The sequence below is a fragment of the Eleutherodactylus coqui genome, chromosome 5, assembly GCF_035609145.1.
Source record: "Eleutherodactylus coqui strain aEleCoq1 chromosome 5, aEleCoq1.hap1, whole genome shotgun sequence".
Lineage (NCBI taxonomy): Eukaryota > Metazoa > Chordata > Amphibia > Anura > Eleutherodactylidae > Eleutherodactylus > Eleutherodactylus coqui.
Genome location: NC_089841.1, coordinates 179,907,433 through 179,927,904, shown reverse-complemented (window position 1 = coordinate 179,927,904; position 20,472 = coordinate 179,907,433). Strand labels below are relative to the sequence as shown.

At 45.2% G+C, this 20,472-nt stretch overlaps 1 protein-coding gene across 2 annotated transcripts; it reads right to left on the bottom strand.

Annotated features, from left to right (window-relative positions):
- Nucleotides 1-2,859: 2,859 nt before the first annotated feature.
- MVK (mevalonate kinase) lies at nt 2,860-20,317 on the bottom strand. 2 transcript variants are annotated; one of them, XM_066603868.1, is made up of 11 exons: nt 20,228-20,317; nt 17,375-17,463; nt 16,644-16,794; nt 14,725-14,869; nt 14,120-14,275; nt 13,934-14,037; nt 11,772-11,817; nt 10,110-10,200; nt 8,077-8,193; nt 7,812-7,965; nt 2,860-3,344 (listed from the first exon to the last, which is right to left on the bottom strand). In XM_066603868.1, the coding sequence occupies exons 2-11, from the start codon at nt 17,459-17,461 to the stop codon at nt 3,193-3,195; spliced, it is 1,203 nt and encodes a 400-aa protein (XP_066459965.1). In that variant the 5' UTR covers nt 17,462-17,463; nt 20,228-20,317; the 3' UTR covers nt 2,860-3,192. The 2 variants fall into 2 exon arrangements, with proteins under 2 accessions (XP_066459965.1, XP_066459967.1); XM_066603870.1 differs by having other exon boundaries at nt 20,217-20,241.
- Nucleotides 20,318-20,472: the final 155 nt, after the last annotated feature.

Sequence of the window (20,472 nt, the reverse complement as noted above, 5' to 3'; positions counted from 1 at the left end):
GTCTCGCTAAGCCATTAAACATCCCAATGCGCAGTGCATGAAAACAGTCCCTTTCTTAGACTCACATCCTCGTGGATTAGGACATTGCTTATTTAACTATCTGATAATGATAAAGTAGAAAGGAGACTCAAATAATCTGAAAGTTCACCCCGAAGAGATGGTCGGATCTTATGTAATTCAGTAATACGGCTCTGCCTCAGGCCCCTTTCACAGCACCGACAGAAGAACTGCTTTTCTATACGTCTCTTTACATCAAAAGGAGGATTGTATTTTAGAAGAGAGACATTCCAGAAGTACGTGTTAGGAAAATGTTCCCTGCCTTTGTGCAGCTATCCAACTCTTTTAGAATTGATCTGCAGGGTCTAAATTGGACACTAACTCTGTAGCTTAATCACGGGAGTGAGGAGCAGGATCTGTAACATCCAGGTATATAGGTACTCTGATCGATTTTCTCACTCATGTGAAACAGCCCTAAAGCATCTAGGGACTATTATAGTGTGTTTACTAACAAAGTAGTAACATAGTATGTTAGAGAATGTCCATCCAGTTCAGCCTTATTCAACCCCCTTGTTGATCCAGAGGAAGGCAAAAAAAAAAACAAGAGGCAGAAGCCAATTAGCCCATTTGGGGGAAAAATTTCTTTCTGACTACATAATGGCAGTCAGAATAATCCCTGGATCAACCTTTAATAGTTCCTACCTGAATGCAAGACCTGGAACAACAACCCGCTAGTCACCTAATGTCTACATCCTGTAATATCCATCCGCTCGGGAAAGACATCTAGTCCCCTCTTAAACTCCTGTATGGATTTTCCCATCACTACGTCCTCAGGCAGAAAGTTCCACAGTCTCACTGCTCTTACAGTAAAGAACCCCTTCTTTGTTGGTGATGAAACCTGCTTTCTTCTAGATGTAGCAGATGCCCTCATTACCAACGCAGTCCTGGGTATAAACAGATCCTGGGAGAGATCCTTGTATTGTCCCCTCATGTATTTATACATAGTTATTTGATCGTCCATTAGACCTCTTTGACTTAATTCCTTTTTTTTCTAGGCACTTTTTTTTAAAAAAAAATTCATGTATGCTACCTTTGTGGAACAGAATTATGGCCATTTTATCTCTCCAAATGTCTGTGCTAGTAAATGGTTATTAGATGCTGGAGCTGAATGAAGATTGTTATACTTGTACAGGGAAATGACATATAACAAAATCTGACTCTCATCCCCTAAACCAGTGTTTCCCAAACTCCAGTCCTTAGCGCCCCCCAACAGGTCATGTTTTCAGGATATCCTATAGTAAGAAGACCTGTGGTAGGCTGCCTGTCTACGGGCGTTGTGATATCCCCCGGCGGGAGCTGCCGCCAGGCAGCACAAGCCAGCTGACGGATCTCCGCCGTGAGCCTATCTGACAGACAGACTCGCCCCGGAGAATCACAGCATGCTGCGATTTGCCAGCCGCGAGTGGTAAATCGCTATGATTCTCCGCTCGTGGACAGGGGGGCTGCGCTTTCCATAGCAACGGAAAGCGTGCACTGCGTTCCCCGCGGCCATATTATCGCCGCGGGGAATGCAATGCAAAAACACCCGTGGACAGGCAGCCGTAATGTCTCAGGCACTGACAATAATTACATCACCTGTGCAATACTGAGGAAATCCTGAAAACATGACCTGTTGGTGGTCCCTGAGGACTGGAGTTGGGAAATACTGGTATAAACGTACAATACAACGCTAGACATTACAATGAGGGCTCAAGGTATTAGAGGTGTCTTCAGACTGTGTTGCAATGAGCTTCCATCTGCTATATAGTTATATTTTAAATTCACCGACATTACTGAAATACCTTCTTTAAGCCTTCCTAAAAGTTGCAGCCGCACGATTGTACCAGTCTTTCCCCTTTACTGTAATTAAGAAAAGCACATCATCACATGTCAGATCTCAGCAAAGTCACTTCCCCATTGTAAAGCCATTCATGATGTTGGGTTCAAAGGGTGAGTGAAGGCCCTTTTATATACAACAGTATTGCTCGAAATTCGTTCAAATGCCCGGCCGTTGTGTACCATTTGTTCACTTATTGCTAAGTGTCAGCCTTCATCAAAATAGTCATTAGGTAGTTTGCATTTCGTTCAAATGGCATTTGTTCAGTCTTTGAAAGACTGAAAGACTTGAAGGGAGAGGTGATTGTTTGCCATGCTAAACACAAGGACTACTTGTTTACTCATTACAGCAGAAGACAACGCCTTATCTTCACACTATTTAAAACCCTGCCAGCTAGAGTTTTCCTTGTATAAACACACGCATGCCTGAGCGAACATATACAGAATTTACTTTAGCTAATGAGGGAAATGAAGAGGTTTTCAGTTTATTATCTGTACATGTAAATGTCCAGCATTTTATACAAAAGACTCATTAATTCGTTCTGCGGTTCAAAGGATAATCGTTGCGTATAAAAGGGCCTTTAGACAGAGCTGAGGAAGACTTGGGCCGGCTTTTGATATGTAATTTCCAGCATATTGCAGAAACTGGAGGCCCCACCTACATCAGAAACTGAAAATGCAATGAGGCGCTCAAAACCAGGATGCTGGTAAAAGGAATATTTTTGTTTTGCAAGAAATTTGATTTACTACATTCACTAACACTATGTAGTAGATGTATGGCTTCACCGTTCTGCTATTTGTCACTGGAAATAGTCAACAAGCAACAAAATGAAGATTTATCATCTTTTAGAAAACTACAAATCTCACTTTTGTATTTAATACAAAGTTTTTTTTTGGTTTTTTTTTTAGATAAGAGCAATAGTGTTATTTTACAGTAAAGTACAATTCATATGCTGCAGACAATAGGACGTTACTTGGCACCCATAATTAAATAAATTAGATTTTATTTAATATATAAATCAGGCAATTTCAGCCAAAATAGATACACAGCACCCAAAGTGAGTAACAGCTCCGCAGATGTCCGGTTCTGGATCAAGTCAGCAGTTGGAGGGATCTTCTCATTCACAAAGATCCTGATTTGTTAATGACTGCATCTGACTTGTACAATGTGATTATCTTCACCACTGGTAGCATATGAAGGCTAAAGCGGTTATTGTCATTACAGAGTTATTAGCATCACGCAGTCAGTTTTCCCGATGATTAAATTATGTAATTGGTCATCATCTTGTCAGGTTTGCGTTGCTCGTGCGTTCTTGTTCTTTAAGCTCCGTTCAAGGAGGTTATGGCGTCTTCTGGCAAGGATGATGAAGAATGTAAAGAGACCCCAGGAGCCCCAATACTAGTCTCCCAGCACTGATATCCACACTCTGAGAGTTGGTGTTTGACTGTATCTACAACAGCAGCTTCAATGTCTAGAAGAGACAATCATTTTAGTGTAGAGAAGCATTATCCACTTGTATTAGCATGGCCAATTTCATTTATAAAAAGGGTTCAGATTCCTTTTTTTTTACTATTGATTTTACAAGCTAAGAGAGTAGGAAAAAAAGTGCAGTAAAATGCATAATGCTAGATGGTGGTTGTGAAAATTAATGCGAATTCAGTTCAGTTTTATTTTCTTTTTTCTGGGAGATACTGCCACCTAGCAGAAGGCAATGGAAGTGAACACACTTTTTGCAAGTACTTAAAGGAGATGTCCCGAGGCAGCAAGTGGGGTTATACACTTCTGTATGGCCATAATAATGCACTTTGTAATATACATTGTGCATTAATTATGAGCCATACAGAAGTTATAAAAAGTTTTATACTTACCTGCTCCGTTGCTAGCGTCCTCGTCTCCATGGTGCCGACTAATTTTCGGCCTCCGATGGCCAAATTAGCCGCGCTTGCGCAGTCCGGGTCTTCTGTAGTCTTCTATGGAGCCGCTCGTGCCAGAGAGCGGCTCCGTGTAGCTCCGCCCCGTCACGTGCCGATTCCAGCCAATCAGGAGGCTGGAATCGGCAGTGGACCGCACAGAAGAGCTGCGGTCCACGAAGACAGAGGATCCCGGCGGCCATCTTCAGCAGGTGAGTATGAAGACACCGGACCGCCGGGATTCAGGTAAGCGCTGTGCGGGTGGGTTTTTTAACCCCTGCATCGGGGTTGTCTCGCGCCGAACGGGGGGGGGGTTTAAAAAAAAAAAAACCCGTTTCGGCGCGGGACATCTCCTTTAAAGGAGATGTCCCGAGGCAGCAAGTGGGTCTATACACTTCTGTATGGCCATAATAATGCACTTTGTAATGTACATTGTGCATTAATTATGAGCCATACAGAAGTTATAAAAAGTTTTATACTTACCTGCTCCGTTGCTAGCGTCCTCGTCTCCATGGTGCCGACTAATTTTCGCCCTCCGATGGCCAAATTAGCCGCGCTTGCGCAGTCCGGGTCTTCTCCTCTTCTCTATGGGGCTCCGTGTAGCTCCGCCCCGTCACGTGCCGATTCCAGCCAATCAGGAGGCTGGAATCGGCAATGGACCGCACAGAAGCCCTGCGGTCCATGAAGACAGAGGATCCCGGCGGCCATCTTCAGCAGGTGAGTATGAAGACGCCGGACCGCCGGGATTCAGGTAAGCGCTGTGCGGGTGGTTTTTTTAACCCCTGCATCGGGGTTGTCTCGCGCCGAACGGGGGGGGGGGGTTTAAAAAAAAAAAAACCCGTTTCGGCGCGGGACATCTCCTTTAAGGGGGCATTCCAGGCTTTTACTATTACCCTCAGGATAGGTCATCAACAGTCAAATCCACAGGAAGTATGCTGCTTGGGATCCCAGTTGATCAGCTGATCCTCTAGTCCAATGTCATTGTGGTGGAGCCGGATATCATCATTGGTGGTCACGGCTGGAAGTGTAAAACGCTTTGTTCCCTTTGAAATCAATAAGGAGCAATGCCTTCCAATACACTTCCTGCTCCTCATTATAACTAGAGCCTCAAGTGTAACAGAAGGTATCACTGCCATTGATTTCAATGGAAACATAACTTTTCTATTACACTTCTGGCTCTAACTACCGACGCGCTGACAGCAAGGATCCCCAGTGGTGGACCCCTGGCAGTCAACTTGATGACCCATCCTGAGAATAAGTCAAATGTGATTGTTCTCAGTGAGAGAAACAGAAGGATCGATAGAAGACCCAAAAGCTTGCTATAACATCATGTATTTTTGTTAGCCAGTAAAAGGTATCATATCTACAAGATTACTTGGTTTCACTTGCTGAGAACAATCACACTTTGCTCTACTGGCTAACACCGTACCAAACCTCTTTTTTTCGTTTTACCTTTTGAGAATAAGTCCTCAATATCAAAAGCCTGGAATACCCATTTAATGGTATGATCACACAGAGGAAAGTGGTGCAGACATTCTGACACAGATTTCACCCTTTAAATTGAAAGGGTGAAATCTGGTGCAGATCTGCCTCAAAAACTGCATATAAATCCATGCCGCTGGTGCAGACTGACATTTTATCATGGGTTTGATGCAGAGTTGGGTGGTTTTCAGCTGCAGAAAACCCACATCATTTTCCACTATGAATTAATGTACCCTTAAGGCTGGGTTCACACAGGGTGGATTTGCCATGGAAATTCCGTGCGGCAAATCCGCATGCGGCCGCTAATCTCGGGATTAGCCAGCCATGTGGACGAGATTTCTCAGAAATCTCAACCCCACGGGACTGCAAATCCGCTGCAGCTAAGCCGGCAGAAGCCGCTGCTACGGCGCGGATTTGCCAACCGCAGCATGTCTATTTTTTTTCCGCTGCGGCCGCGCTCTCCTCTATGGAAGCGCCGGTGGCAGCGGAAGAGCGAGCGGCCAGGCCGCTTCAAAGCTGCCGCGGCTTTTGCCGCGGCGGTTCTCCCGGCGCAAATGTCGCGGTTTTTTGCTGCGGCCAAACCACGTCATTTCTGTCGGGAATCCGCCCTGTGTGACCGTGGCCTAAGGGAACCTGTCAACTTGGAAATGTGGTGCCTTCTATGGGGGGGGGGGGGGGGGGGGGAGAAATGTTATAAAGCAAGAGAAACGGAACAGATTGATGTATACAATCCAAGTGGAAAGTTATTTTTGGAACCTATTGGGTAACCTTCAAGCAGAGCCAGCGGGAGCGGTCACATCCTGTCCACTGGACAGCACATATTTATGGCTTCATAGTAACCTCCTGGACTGAGCACCGACACCAACACCAACAATACCGCTCGCACATCCGTCATGCAACATTAAGGGGAATTTTCCACCATAAATACTCATCACCTTTTCACAGAATAGATAATGAAATGATTGATCGCTTGGGGGCCGACCACCTGGAGCCCCTTGGATTGAAAGATCGGCACACCCAAGAGTCTCCCAAATAGAGCAGTGGTGCACATGTGACCAGAGCACCCATTCACATCTCTGAAACCCATTGACATAACCACGCGCTGTTCAGCCATCGTCACAGCCAGTGACTAGAGCGGTGGTCATGCATGCACGTCGCTGTGCTATTCACCTCCAGTGATCACTCATTTGTCACCCATCTTGATGATATAAGTTTTTGGGGACAATCGCTTTAGCTACTGTTCTTAAGAATATGGGTGAAGCTATCTTGCGTCCAAAGTACAGTAAATTGCGAGGAATACATTAGAGGACAGTAACAAAACTGCATAGGGTGTTGTTGTGCACATTGCTGTCCCTGTAATACAAATTAGGTAGATTTGATTTTGCTGGATGAGTTACCAAAGTTGTACTTCAACTAGATCAACATCCTACTGTTGAATGGGACTGACCACAGGGAAACTGATAAGAATTTGCTTTCCTTACATACTAAAGAAGATACAGTAGAGTTTGAGATATTAATGCATTACAAATGCAGTTTCCAAACTTTCAATGGAACATACTTGATTTTGTCATTACATGTCAAGGAGACCCTTGTGACTCCCTTATTCTGCAAGTGATCACCCTGGCATCTGTGGGCTGATCCGATCCAACAAACAATAGAACTTCACACTGGAAGAGATAATGGTCACCAGTCCCCAATACAGGAGCTATAGACAAGTTTAGTTTTTTCCTGTTTGGGTGCGTGGATGTGGGGCAGTTACCAAATGAGAATACATTTTCTTTTTGAGGATGAAGAGCTCTAAAAGGGCGCTTTCTTTTTCCTAGAGAACAGGGTATTAAAGGGGTTCTGACATAAAAAAAAAAAATTTGTACTCACCTTGCCTGGCCCGATCGCCAGGCATGTCCCCTCCAGCCGGCATCTTCTTCTGTGCCTTTAAAGCAGAGCAGGAGCGGTGAAAAAGACCGCTTCCTGCTCTGGTCCGTCCGTCAGGCACTTCCGAGGTGAACGGACGGACCGCACAGTGCTTGCTGTGGGCGGCCCGTCCGTCCTGCTGAACTCCGGAGTGCTGCGCATGTGCAGTGGAGACGCAGCCCGTCCTGACTCCTGTCAGAGGGCACCTCTCCACTGCGCATGCGCGCGATCCCGGAGTGGCGCGGCTCGTGCAGACAGAAGAGGAGGAACAGCGCCTGCTGGGAGATGACCCCCCCCCGATGTCAACAACAACAGAAGAACAGGTAAGTGTTATCTTTTTATGCTTTAGCAGCCATTAAACCCTGGGTTCCCTGGGTCCATTAGGCAGACCAGGGAACAATGGCTGCTAAAGCATAAAAACATTATTTGTGTCAGAACCCCTTTAAAATGTGGCCTTGCACCCCTCCATCATAGTACAGGTAACTTACAATACACCATCACTTTAAAAATAGAAAGTTTTGTAGCTTTCTAAAGTATTACTAGAGTTGTGTTTTCAGTGGCTTGCCAAAATCCATAGAGAATAAGCTATAATTTCGGCAATGTAATGGAAAAGGGCAAGAAGACATCATACTCACCAGGTCGGAGTAAAGTAACGGCACAGCCACCACCTCCAGCGCCCGTCAGTTTACTATGAAGACCGTGGGATGCAGTCACCTGGCAGAGTCTGTCCAGCGATGGGTGGCCGACGCCAAACACATTTAAATGATGTTGATTAATGTCAATAAGTTCCTGTATTTAAAGATAAGTGTTGCTCATATTACTAAATACGATGCTACTGATTTGATTGTCCCAACACCAGAGAGGTTTCCATTTTCCTGTTATTCTCCACCAATATCTTACCTCCAATACAGAATAATGGTCTTTAGAAAGTCCGTCAACTCCAACTTGCAGGACTCGCTGGCACTCCTCAGATATCGCATTTATAGAAGCAAGTAGAGGCTCCAGGATATTTGGATACTGTCAGAAAAAGATAGTTCTGATACTGCTCAGATGGTACAAATCTAGTTAACATAGGGGATTGCTCATTAAATGGGGTGAATTTTCACGAAGACACGGCTATGATCAGTGTCTTGTATTAAAGCTCTCCAGATGAGCCAACTCCTTCAACCCTTCTGTGGAACCAATTTCAAAGTGCAGAACTGGTATGAACAAGGCTGGGGTAAAATATACCCCATAGTACCACACAAGGGTTAAACACAGCAGTCTCCAGCTGCAGTGTAAAGGAAGACGGCTAATAGGTCAGGAATTTACTTGTACATTTGTTTTTTAATAAATAAGTACAATTCATATAGATGTAAACCCTATGGAAAGGGCTGCTCATATTATTCACAAGTCTGCTTGAACAGATTTCAGGAGGCGCTCAGGACTGATGCTATGGGGTCACAGTGTGCAGTCATTCTTCTGGACGTCCTGCCAGTAATACTATACAACACACACTACAGTCAACCTTTCCCTAAATGGAAGGACTGCTTACAGGGAACAATACAGTGCATACCACTTTTTAATAATGTGGTTTAACATGAAGCCAGAGGAGAGGGGCACAAGACTAGGACTTGGTCGCTGACGTGTTTAAATACTCATGTAACCGCTGTCCTGCCAGCAGCCCGCCCCAAAAGGAACATTACTAGTGACGTCCTGTATACAGGGCTAGGAATATCTGCTCCTAGTCCATATTAACTATTTGGGCCATCACTGTGGACCAGGATGCAGTGGAGACATTAGAGGTCTAGTAACATGCTGGTGTACAGAATAACAGGTGCACAAAAAGGAGGGGTAAGTATAGAAGAGAGGAAAAAAAAAATACTGCTGTGGCAAGCATGTGGAGGGGGCTAGTAGAACAATAAAAGGAGCCTCGTGTGGCGCAGAGTGTTAAGGCAGCAGAAATGCAGTCCTAAGCATGCACTCAAGACTTTAAGGTTGCGGGTTCAATCACCACTTGGTTCAGGTAGCTGGCTCAAGGATGACTCAATATTCCATCGTACTAAGGTCGGTAAAATGAGCACCCAGCTTGGTGGAAGGGGGAGGGGGTGTTTTTAATAAATTACTTATAGGTTGGCGCTATACAAATAACAAGATTTAAAGTTGGACATCTCCTTCACATTTATGATTATTATACATGTGGCACAATGCCCTTTTAGAGCAGGCATTGTTATTAAAATAATTCACATTTACTAAAAGCACCTTTAGGCAGCGATCGATTATATTTAGTTAAAGGGGTTGTCCCGCGAAAGCAAGTGGGGTTAAACACTTCTGCATGGCCATATAAATGCACTTTGTAATATACATCGTGCATTAAATATTGGCCATACAGAAGTTATATACTTACCCCCCCCCCCCCCCCCCCCGGTGTTGGCGTCCCCGTCTCCATGGCTCCGACCGAAGCCTTCTTCTCCCTCGATTAGACGCGCTTGCGCAGTCTGCCTCTCTGTCCCGTTGAATGGGGCCGCTCCGGCGTGCTCGCGCCACACAGGTCTTCTGCGCATGCGCAGACTAGCTCTCCGGCGCGAGCACGCCGGAGCGGCCCTATTCAATGGGAGAGAAGAGCAGACTGCGCAAGCGCGTCTAATCGAGGGAGAAGAAGCCTTCGGTCGGCGCCATGGAGACGAGGACGCCAACCCCGGGGGGGGGGGTAAGTATATAACTTCTGTATGGCTCATATTTAATGCACGATGTATATTACAAAGTGCATTAATATGGCCATACAGAAGTGCTTAACCCCACTTGCTTTCGCGGGACAACCCCTTTAATGTTGAAAACCCTAACAGAGTAGGGTAGGCGCTTCCTAGATAACCAAGAGTGGTTGACTTTCAGACTAAAATTATGCGGTTATTCAAAATCCAAACTTTAGTGACAAATGCAAAGTAAGAACACACCTTCAAAAGCTTGTCCTTCACTCCTGCGACAAGAGCCTTCGTGCTGCGTGGGACACGCGTGTTGGTGAGTAATATTTGTAACACTGGTACCCTAGAAACGGGCCACAACTTGATACCTCAGATCATTTTAACAGCTCATTAAATAGTTGTAAAGACAAAACTCAAGGGAGGTGCAGATATATTATATAGATTCTAATCAAGAACAGCTAATGACACCAACAACAAACAATATGGTAATAATGTCCGACTGTCTAGAACAGTGTTCCTCAACTCCAGTCCTTAGGGACCGCCAACAGGTCATGTTTTCTGGATTTCCTCAGTGTTGCACAGGTGATGTAATTATGGTCAGTGCCTCAGACAATGCCACAGGTGTTCTTACTATAGGATATCCTGAAACCATGACCTGTTGGTGGTCCCTGAGGACTGGAGTTGGGGACCCCTGGTCTAGAGCACCATGATCTGAGTTTATGGGGTCATGGGAGAGGGGCTGCCAAGTCAAAAGTTCTATTGCGCCTGCCTCTCCCTTCCCTCACTGGTCGCCCAGCGCGACAATGCGCAGTGTTTGCATTGGCTCATCTTCATTCAGTGCAAGTACACATAATGTTCTCTTGGTGCCGACAGAGGCAGCAATCAGCCAAGAAACAAGCAAACACTCATTCAATCAATCGACAGAATGAATCTTATACAGCCAAAAATAATCATTGTTGACAGCATATCTCACACATAAATGGGGAGTGTGCTGCTGACAATGATGAATATGTAAGGGCCCATCTACACGCGATGATTATTGCTCAAAATTCATTCAAATTATGGCATATGAGCGATAATCGTTGTGTGTAAACGCTTCAATCTTTCACTCTTCGGATGAATGAGGATTTTAAGGTGAGCTTAAAATCTATCGTTCAGCCAGAGAGAGATAACAGGGACCGCACACTGTGTTCTGCATGGAAGTTGGAGATTACATTGTATTCTGCTGACAGCCCGTGCGAGAACAAATGAAGCTGATAAAGTGTTAATGGACATTAGTGTCCATTAGGAGAATAATCTAGTGTACAATCTGAATTGGCCTGTGTGAAGGCCAGTTAAACGAGCTCTGATCTCGATCATTGCTTATAATCGGTCTCGTCCAAATCTAAAGAGGACCCTCTGTGACTATATCTGCTATATAAGGAAATAGTGACTGGCAGCATTCAGCAATGTAGAAAAATACAAGATTTATTTCCCCATTACAAAAATTACGGCAACGTTTCGGTCGTAATAGACCTTCCTCAAGCCATTGGCTTGAGGAAGGTCTATTACGACCGAAACGTTGCCGTAATTTTTGTAATGGGGAAATAAATCTTGTATTTTTCTACATTGCTGAATGCTGCCAGTCACTATTTCCTTATTCCTGACTGCACCCTTGGAGCCTCTCTGGTTTAGGCTTCCTGACTGGCTTTTGCACACTGTTTTGCCTGGCTCTATGTGAGGATATATGCTGTGCTGCTGGGAACCTCTTTTTTCTACTCAGTTATATCTGCTATATAAAGGATTTTTACCCCTGATATACTGTACAGCAGTTTGATCCTGAATGTAGTAGACCAATAAAGCCAACAAGAGAACCAATGCTCAATTATGATGAAGATACTGTAAAAGGTATAATATCAAGAAGTTAAAGTGTACCTTTCAATTGGAGTGATCTGACCAGCCTGATACCGTAAAGCGCCTCCTGGAAGTTAAAACAAGATTACTCAGATTTGTCTTCATCCAGCGCGTATCACTAGCTTTTTTCTGTGCGATTGTTCTCAATAAGAGAAACCAAGTAATCTTGTAGACATGTACAAAAATTACAGCAAGCTTTAGGTTCTTCTATCGACCCTTCATCAGGCTCGTATGGAACTTGTTTGGATTGGGCACATATATAATATACAAATGCAGAGAGGAAACGGGGGGGGGCGACGACACCCCTCTCGATCTAAATGCAAATGCTCACATACAGAAATTTGAGACGGTTTTGCACTTAACACCAGACAAACTGAGCTGGTGTTTTATTGTGTGAACATGTGTATTTCGATCAAGAGGGGTGTCCTCTCTGCATTTGTATACTATATATGTGCCCCTTCAAACCAGTTTCATTCCAGCCTTATGAAGAATCGATAGAAGACCTGAAAGCTCGCATTAACATCATGTATTTTTGTTAGCCATTAAAAGCTATCACATCTACAAGATTACTTGGTTTCTCTTGCTGGGAACAATCACACTTTGCTCTACTGGCTAACACGGTACCAAACCCCCTTTTTTGTTTTAGCTTTTTTCTAACACTGCATTAGATGTTCACAATCAATCAGTCTCAGACGTTGATATTGTTTAGGGGAGTCACCTACAAGATATCCATGTACTGAAAGGGAACGTGTCACCTGTATGTTTTACCAATTCAAACCACACACTGAAAAACATTGCCCAATTTTCTAATTTGTTTTAATTTCTTGATTGCAGATTTTTTAATTCTATTGTCTGTACATGACTATGGCAGCCACCATCATGCCTTGGCTGCAGAGATATGCTTTACAGCAGCCTAATGGGGCATTTACACAATTGACCTCTATAGGTGACTGCTCTAGACATGCGTAGAGGTTATTGTACAGGGAGGGGGAGGAGATACACTGTTGTGAATGGTGGATCGTGTGTTATCTATACAGAGGCATTAGGCCCGTTTAGACACAGATTATCACTCAAAAGATGGCTTTTGAGCGATCATTTTGTATAATCTGCTAATTGGTACTAATGCCTATTAGTACCAATTAGTAGCCTGTGAGCCACCTGGAGCTGTATTTATTGAAAGGACCGTCCGCTGTTCTCTGAATTCCTTTAGTTCTACCGACGGGGTTGACAGCTGAGAAAACGCAATCTGCTGTTCTCAGCAGTCCCCGGGCAGAACACAGCATGCGGGCCGTCTTATTAGCTGTTCTGCTGAAAGACGGTTTTGCAACCGAACTGAAAACCGTTATTTGGCAGAAAACTAAAAGATGGGCATATTTAGACACAACAATTATCGCTCAAAAGACAGCTTTTGAGCAAATTTTGAGCAATAATCGTTGTGTCTAAATGGGCCTTTACCTTTTATTGTAATCCTGTGTGTGATAAGAAGGGAAATTGTCAAACTACTATTAGGCGTAGTGGTCAGTGTGAAAAGTGCACGACTTTAGGATTTTTAAAATACAGATCCAGTCACCAAAAATAAAAAATAAAACATTTTTTGGACTCCTGTGTACAACAATAGCAAATATGAATTTTAATTAACCCATTTCATTACTATAATACCTAGGAACAAAAGGTCTCCGTTTTTATTTTTGGTATGTGTTATCAGCTGGTGAGTCGGCTCACTTTGGCTGCGATGTTGATCACTTTACTGGGGAGAGCTAGTCATTTCAACTCCTATCACTTTAATAGGATCAAACTGAGAAGGTACTGCCCCAATATCTTTAGTGGCAGAGAGTGGGAGCCTCTTCTGAGGTAAGGGGTTTATATTTACTACATCAGACCACTTTATGAGTGCAGGATTTTTATACTTTTATTCGTATTATCCGGAATATCTCCCACAATACCTGGTTACTCCTGGACGCTTTCCCTAATGTGTAGATGTATTGCTTTACCCATTTGCCTACAGGGGCATCAGGTGCTGCAGCTGGCCTGGACTCCGGGCTAAGCTGCTAACATCAGGCGAGTCCTCCCTTGCTTTAATAATCTTTTTGTTTTGTTTTGTCTTTTTAACACACCCGTAATCCAAAGGGCTGTCCTTCTCATTTGTCTTTTTCTCATCCACAAGAAGTACAGTAGTTACATACCCCACGTTGCTACAGCATTGTCCACTCCAGATGGGTTCCCATGGATGACCTTCTCACCGCCAAATGCCCAACGATTAATGAGAGTCAACTCAGTCTGCGTCCACCTGCCACAACAACCACAGTGTTGATTGAAGACACCAATTGCTAGAAGAATATCATTACATGTTACCAAGTATTCCTACATACCTTGTAGTGTCAATATTCTCCTGCTCTGGATAGGCAAGCTTTCCAGAGGCCGTTAATAGGGCAGCAGCAAGACAGACGGAATATGCAGCACTGGATCCTAAACCGGCTCCTGTGGGCAGTCGGGACCAAACCACTATTTCCAAACTTGGCAATTCTCTAGTCAAACCAAAAACATATTAGAGGGCAATGTGGCCTTCAGCTACAAACTATGCAAAAAGAAAAAAAAAAACTCTAAAATTATCAGCTTCATCAATTTAGTTCATATACCATATTTTTCAGGTTATAAGATGCACTTACGTTTTAGACAATAGAAAACAGAGTGATGTCCATTTTTTACACAGCCCTTAAAAGGGGTGTTCCCATCTTGAGAATCCCATTTCAACATGTTCTAAATCTCTAAACAATACACACCAATAAGATACTTATTTCCAAAATCCCCCGTTCCCCAGATATGGTTTCCTCGGCCCGCTTGTTTACAGCTTGTTGCCAAGGAAAAAAAGCGCCCACTTCCACTACCCAACATAGCCTTCTGGCGCACTTGTTACCTAGATCTAGTGGGCAGAGTCCATATCAGTAGTAGAGCTTGTAGCAGTTTGCATACTTACTGTCCACAGATCGAGAGGTAGAGATAGAGGAATGCTAGAACAGCAAGGCTTTCAGTATCTTGGCTTCCATTGGAAACCCCTGCCAACGTCTTCAGAATATCCAACTGTTCTGAACTAGGGCCGACAGCTTCAGAATGCAGAGAATCTAGATACAAGTGAGAAACACAAGAACAACAACTCGTGTCGCTTATAAATTTTCGCACGCACCCCTTTAATGGCCATATTTCCAAAATAGATTGTTTTTTATGCTCAGGTTGTGTAACCCCCAATACTCACAAGGTGTTTTTTTCCCCCCACCTCACTGTTAGGGCTCCTTCACACGATCACGATATTGCCACAAGAAGATTTTCTTGCAAAAACATTGGCGACACTTGCAATTTTTTTGCACTAATTACCCGCAAGAAAAACAATCGGAATTTCTAATGTTAAAAACGCTTGGCGATGCAATAAAAAGGAGGCTTTATAGGGAAACCATGGGGAATAAAAAAAAAACAAACAAAAAAAAAAACACAAAAAGATAGAATATGCAGCGATTTTTTTTTTCACTCCACATCGCATGAGTGAAAATATCGCAAACAGGAATAAAACTAATGAAAATCATTGGTTTCATAATTCTGCGTTTTCACTCAGTCTCAAGAACGCATGATTTTCTCACAAGTGTGAAAGCACCCTTATTTCAGGTGCTTCATGAAAAACCTTCAAGCTTGAGAGGCCCTGAACTAATTATGGAGATCTGGTAAACTTTATTTAAACAATGATAGCTAAAATTTAGCAAACTTCGCTCAAGTAACATGCGATGCCAATTTTAAATACATTTTCTTGGATGTTCATTGGGGAACATAGCCAAGACCTTGGGTATAGCTCTTGCCACTAGGAGGCGACACTAACCAAATTAAGAGTTAGAACCAGATATTTTGCCCTCGGAGCCAGAGCTGTCCCTAGAGAAGATTGAGCGGGATGCTGCGGCTGGAGGCAACAGTATATGACCATGCAAGTGTTGCAATTATAGTAGCGCAGACATGACAAGTAAAAAAAAAAAAAAAAAACACACACTGCGCTACCGGAGTTTGTCATATGGTCACTGTTACTGGAAGCGATCCAAAAGATTACTGGTCCTGAAGAAGCGATCAGAAGTCCCCATAATGCAGTGCTGCCCAAGAAAACCACCCTGAGGCTAATTTCACATAGGCAAGCGTGACATTGAGTCAGGAAACTCGGGCCAATATCGTGCTAGGGAATGGGTTATTTCCCCGCGGATGAGAGGCATTTTTGTGTCCAAAATGCCTCGCTTCACTTCAGGGAAGTGGTGATCGGCAAGGATTTACCATAGTTTCCAATGGGAAACCTCACATCGCATCACGTGTACCTCACACGCCATGCCACGTTTTTCCCAGCCCTGTTGAAAACAATGGGCAAGGTGAACTGAGGGAACGCCTAAAGGTAGAGCATACCACAATTATTTCCTGCACCGTGTGAAAGCAGCGTAAGAGGAGGGGCTTACAGCCTGCAAAACACAGACAAGTTACAATAAACTTTGCTAAAGCAGTCTATGTATGTGCTGTAGAGTTCTACCCCAAAATGTTAGTCTATGCAGGCAACCCTGAATACCACACAAGAGAGATGCCTTTAGGAGGCCACATTTTAGCCGTAGCATTGTGAGGTGGAAGATTACCCAACCAGGTCTCCATCATGTACTGATACATTGTGCCCTCATAAACTGAAGGAAATGATCCCACAAGAGTCATATTAGAGGGGGTCCAAAAGTGGGGAATCCAGAGGAGGTTTAAAAAAAAAAATACAAAAACAAATGGGAACTACGAAAAGAGATTTGTGGTCATCTCCACTATACAAACTCTCCAACCACATACTTCCCGTTAACTACTCTGTCCTAGAATGGAGTGAAATGTATTTCCTCTCACCTTGGAAAGATGGTACCAGGGCCTGAAGGTCAGAGATATTCCAGTTCAGCTTGGTTCCAATATTTGGTAGGTTAATTAACACAGTGCTGTTATTTTTGTTTGGCTTCAGTCTAAGGAATGTCCTCAAGTTTAAACCTGCTGCCAACGCTACCTAAACAAAGCATAGAAACAGGATATATGGGTATTGCTATGGAAGACAGTAGGTACTCCTATGTGCAAATGATAAACACCTGTGTACAGTGTTCCTTCTAAACTGTGGAAAGGAAAGAGTGAAATGGGTTTCCCAGCACTGCACTATTGATGACCTAGCCTCAGGATAGTTGACCAGGATCTATTGCAGAGACATAGCACACATGCAGTCTCTGCAATAGCTCAGCACTCCCTGCTAGGCTATGAAGGCTACGTCACTAGTGATTTAGCGTACATTGCCCTGCAGGAAGGAGACTGCAGAGAATGGACACTTCATCACCGGAAGAAGAACCTAGAGTTGAGGTGATCAGGGGAAACTGCAGGAGCCAGGAGAAGATGCGGTAAGCAGACTGACGGGGGAGGAATAGGAGAGTATAGCATTTTTGTTTTCTAATGACAGAACTGCTTTAAGCCTGGGATTCCGCAGAGCAGTAGGGTGTTGGGCTGCCCGAATCAAGGTGGAGTTCCAGAAAGAAGCAAACAGTTTGCTGCTATACAGACCTTCTGCCATTTACATGGTTTAGCTGAAATATGCACAATACCTTCCCGTGTACCACAGCATGCTCTCCGTGTAATATGACTTTCCCCGGAGCGGACACGAACAGTTCTCTACCGGCCATAGTTGACATTCCTGTAATCATAAAGATTTGCAGAAGGTGTTACATTTTTGCCAACCCAATTACTGTTGAGAGCGTCTACACTTGTACTTCTGGTGCTCACTGGAATCTTCTTGAAGTCGATGTGTTGGAAGCCGGAAAAAAATGGGCAAACATAAGGATTTGAGTGGCTGACGAGGACCAAATTGTGATGGCTAGATGACCGGGTTGGAGCATCTCCAAAATATCAGGTGTTGTTGGGTGTCCCCAGCATGCAGTGGTTAGCACCTACCAAAAGTGGGTCGTGGAAGAACAAGTAGTGAATTGGCGCAGAGTCCTGGGCGCCCAAGGCTCATTGAGAGGCTCCAGACGTCACCAAAACAGTCACTATTGCATGCAAGATTTTGCAAATGGCAACAAGATTTTTCAACCTATTATCGCAGCCGAATCCGACCCGGCCGTCTGCAGGCGGCCTTAGCTTGGTTTACTCCAAAAAAGGCATCAAAATTTTGGCACAACTCTGCACAATTTTTGGCAAGTTTAGGCCACTCCCCTTCTAAAACAAGTTGTAAAAGGTGTCTGAAATGGTCTAAAAACACATAGTAAATGTGGTGCAAAGCATGCAAGACAATTTTCTGGCATAATTTGCTCCAGAAAACTGTCATATTTTGAATAGTAAATAAGCCCCGATGTGAGACCAGCCTTACTTTAGCTTTTCTGTTCCTTGTTGAAAGTGAAAAATGAAGTATTAAAAGGAAACAAAATAACACAATGCTGTGAAACCAACCATAGAATTACACTGACTGCACATTAAACGCAACCCTCTGGTTTCAGGACACAATTCGGTCCCAGGCAGGACCAGAGGGGGGGTATCTTACCTCTACTTTATCTTCTCCTCCCGGCACTTTGTTCCACCAGTTCTGTTCCTCACATTGCCAGGATGCAGAGCGCCTATAGTGTATAGGCAGTGTTAGAACTGCCAGCGCACTGTAGGTACTATGACTGGTCAGCGCTGCTCACATGATCAGCATTGGCCAATCACACAGCTAGAAAATTACGCTAGAAAAGGACAGCAGCCAACTGAACTCTGTGCAGCAGCTGGAGGGTCACTTTAAGGTACGGCTACATGGAGCAAGAAGTGTTCAGATTACACAGCGGTCGGCCTCCTTTTACACAGAGCAATGACTTCACTAGTCTGCTGACACGCCAGCCAGGTACATACGGGCCTATGGGACGTCACTAGTCTGCTGACACACCAGCCAGGTACATACGGGCCGGGGGACGTCACTAGTCTGCTGACACACCAGCCAGGTACATACGGGCCGGGGGGACTTCCCTAGTCTGCTGACACACCAGCCAGGTACATACGGGCCTGGGGGACGTCACCAGTCTGCTGACACACCAGCCAGGTACATACGGGCCGGGGGACGTCACTAGTCTGCTGACACACCAGCCAGGTACATACGGGCCGGGGGGACTTCCCTAGTCTGCTGACACACCAGCCAGGTACATACGGGCCTGGGGGACATCACTAGTCTGCTGACACACCAGCCAGGTACATACGGGCCTATGGGACGTCACTAGTCTGCTGACACACCAGCCAGGTACATACGGGCCGGGGGACGTCACTAGTCTGCTGACACACCAGCCAGGTACATACGGGCCGGGGGGACTTCCCTAGTCTGCTGACACACCAGCCAGGTACATACGGGCCTGGGGGACTTCCCTAGTCTGCTGACACACCAGCCAGGTACATACGGGCCTGGGGGACTTCCCTAGTCTGCTGACACACCAGCCAGGTACATACGGGCCTGGGGGACTTCCCTAGTCTGCTGACACACCAGCCAGGTACATACGGGCCTGGGGGACATCACTAGTCTGCTGACACACCAGCCAGGTACATAGGGGCCAGGGGACTTCACAGCGGGGGACTTCACAGCAGGTGACTGCTGATCAACAAGCAAATATTGGTTTTGGCAGGCTGACATTAAACAAGGAGTGCCGGATCGCTCATCAGCAGGTCGGCCCGTGTTTACACTGAATATCTTATGCAGTCACTCTTTCGGGCTAATGCCCACGGACAGATTTCTGCCGCGTTTCACACGGCGGAAATCTGCGGCGTTGTTCCACAGCTATTAGGTTCTGCTGGCGGAGTCTGCCAAAGCAATGGGCATGAGGCCTTCCAGAGAATAGATGGCCGAGTCGCCCCCGTTAGCCTGGGTTCACACATGGCGGAAATCCTGTGGAATATCAGCAGCAGGACCGCACGGACATTCTGCAAGATTTCTGCAGCTGAAGTCCCATGGGTTTTTGCACGGGGTTAGAAAGCGGCTTATTCCGCTCCGGCCATCTCTCCCCAGAGAGAGGAGAGAGCCAGCAGCAAAACAGCGATACAATAGACATGTTGCTGATCTGAATTCTGCACAGCAGGTCAGTTTCAGCATGACTCGGCCCCTATGGACTGTCCACAGCGCATGGACAGGATTTTTGCAAATCTCATCCACTATGCTGCTTAGTCTCAGGCTTAGATTCGCAGGCGGAATTTCCGTGCAGCAAGTCCACATGAAGTTTCCAGCCCGTGTGAACCCAGCCTGAATGGGCTTTGGGGTGCGATCACACGAGCAGACTTGCTGCAGATTTCACCCATTCAATCTGAATTTAATTGGATGGATGAAATCTGCTGCAGATCTGCACCAAAATCAGCAGCAACTACCTTGAACCCGATCCCCGCTCCCAATTACAGCATCGGACTTATAACCCGCAGCAGCACAACTCCGTGCACACATACCAGATAGTTACCTGCACATCAGCCGGCACCGCACTCTTCCATCCAGCTGCAGCTACAAGGTGAGCTCCAACACACCAATCAGCAGCCGCACCGCCCACTCGTAGCCAGCCAATGAGCGTTAGCTAGTCAGCTTCCGCTTTCCTAGCCAATACAACGAGGCCACGCCCACTCCCTCCCTTCCAATCCCTAAGCACGTGCGGGCAGCGCCGCCAATCTCTTCTAGGATGGAATGCGGCTGTTCTCCAATGAGCTGCGC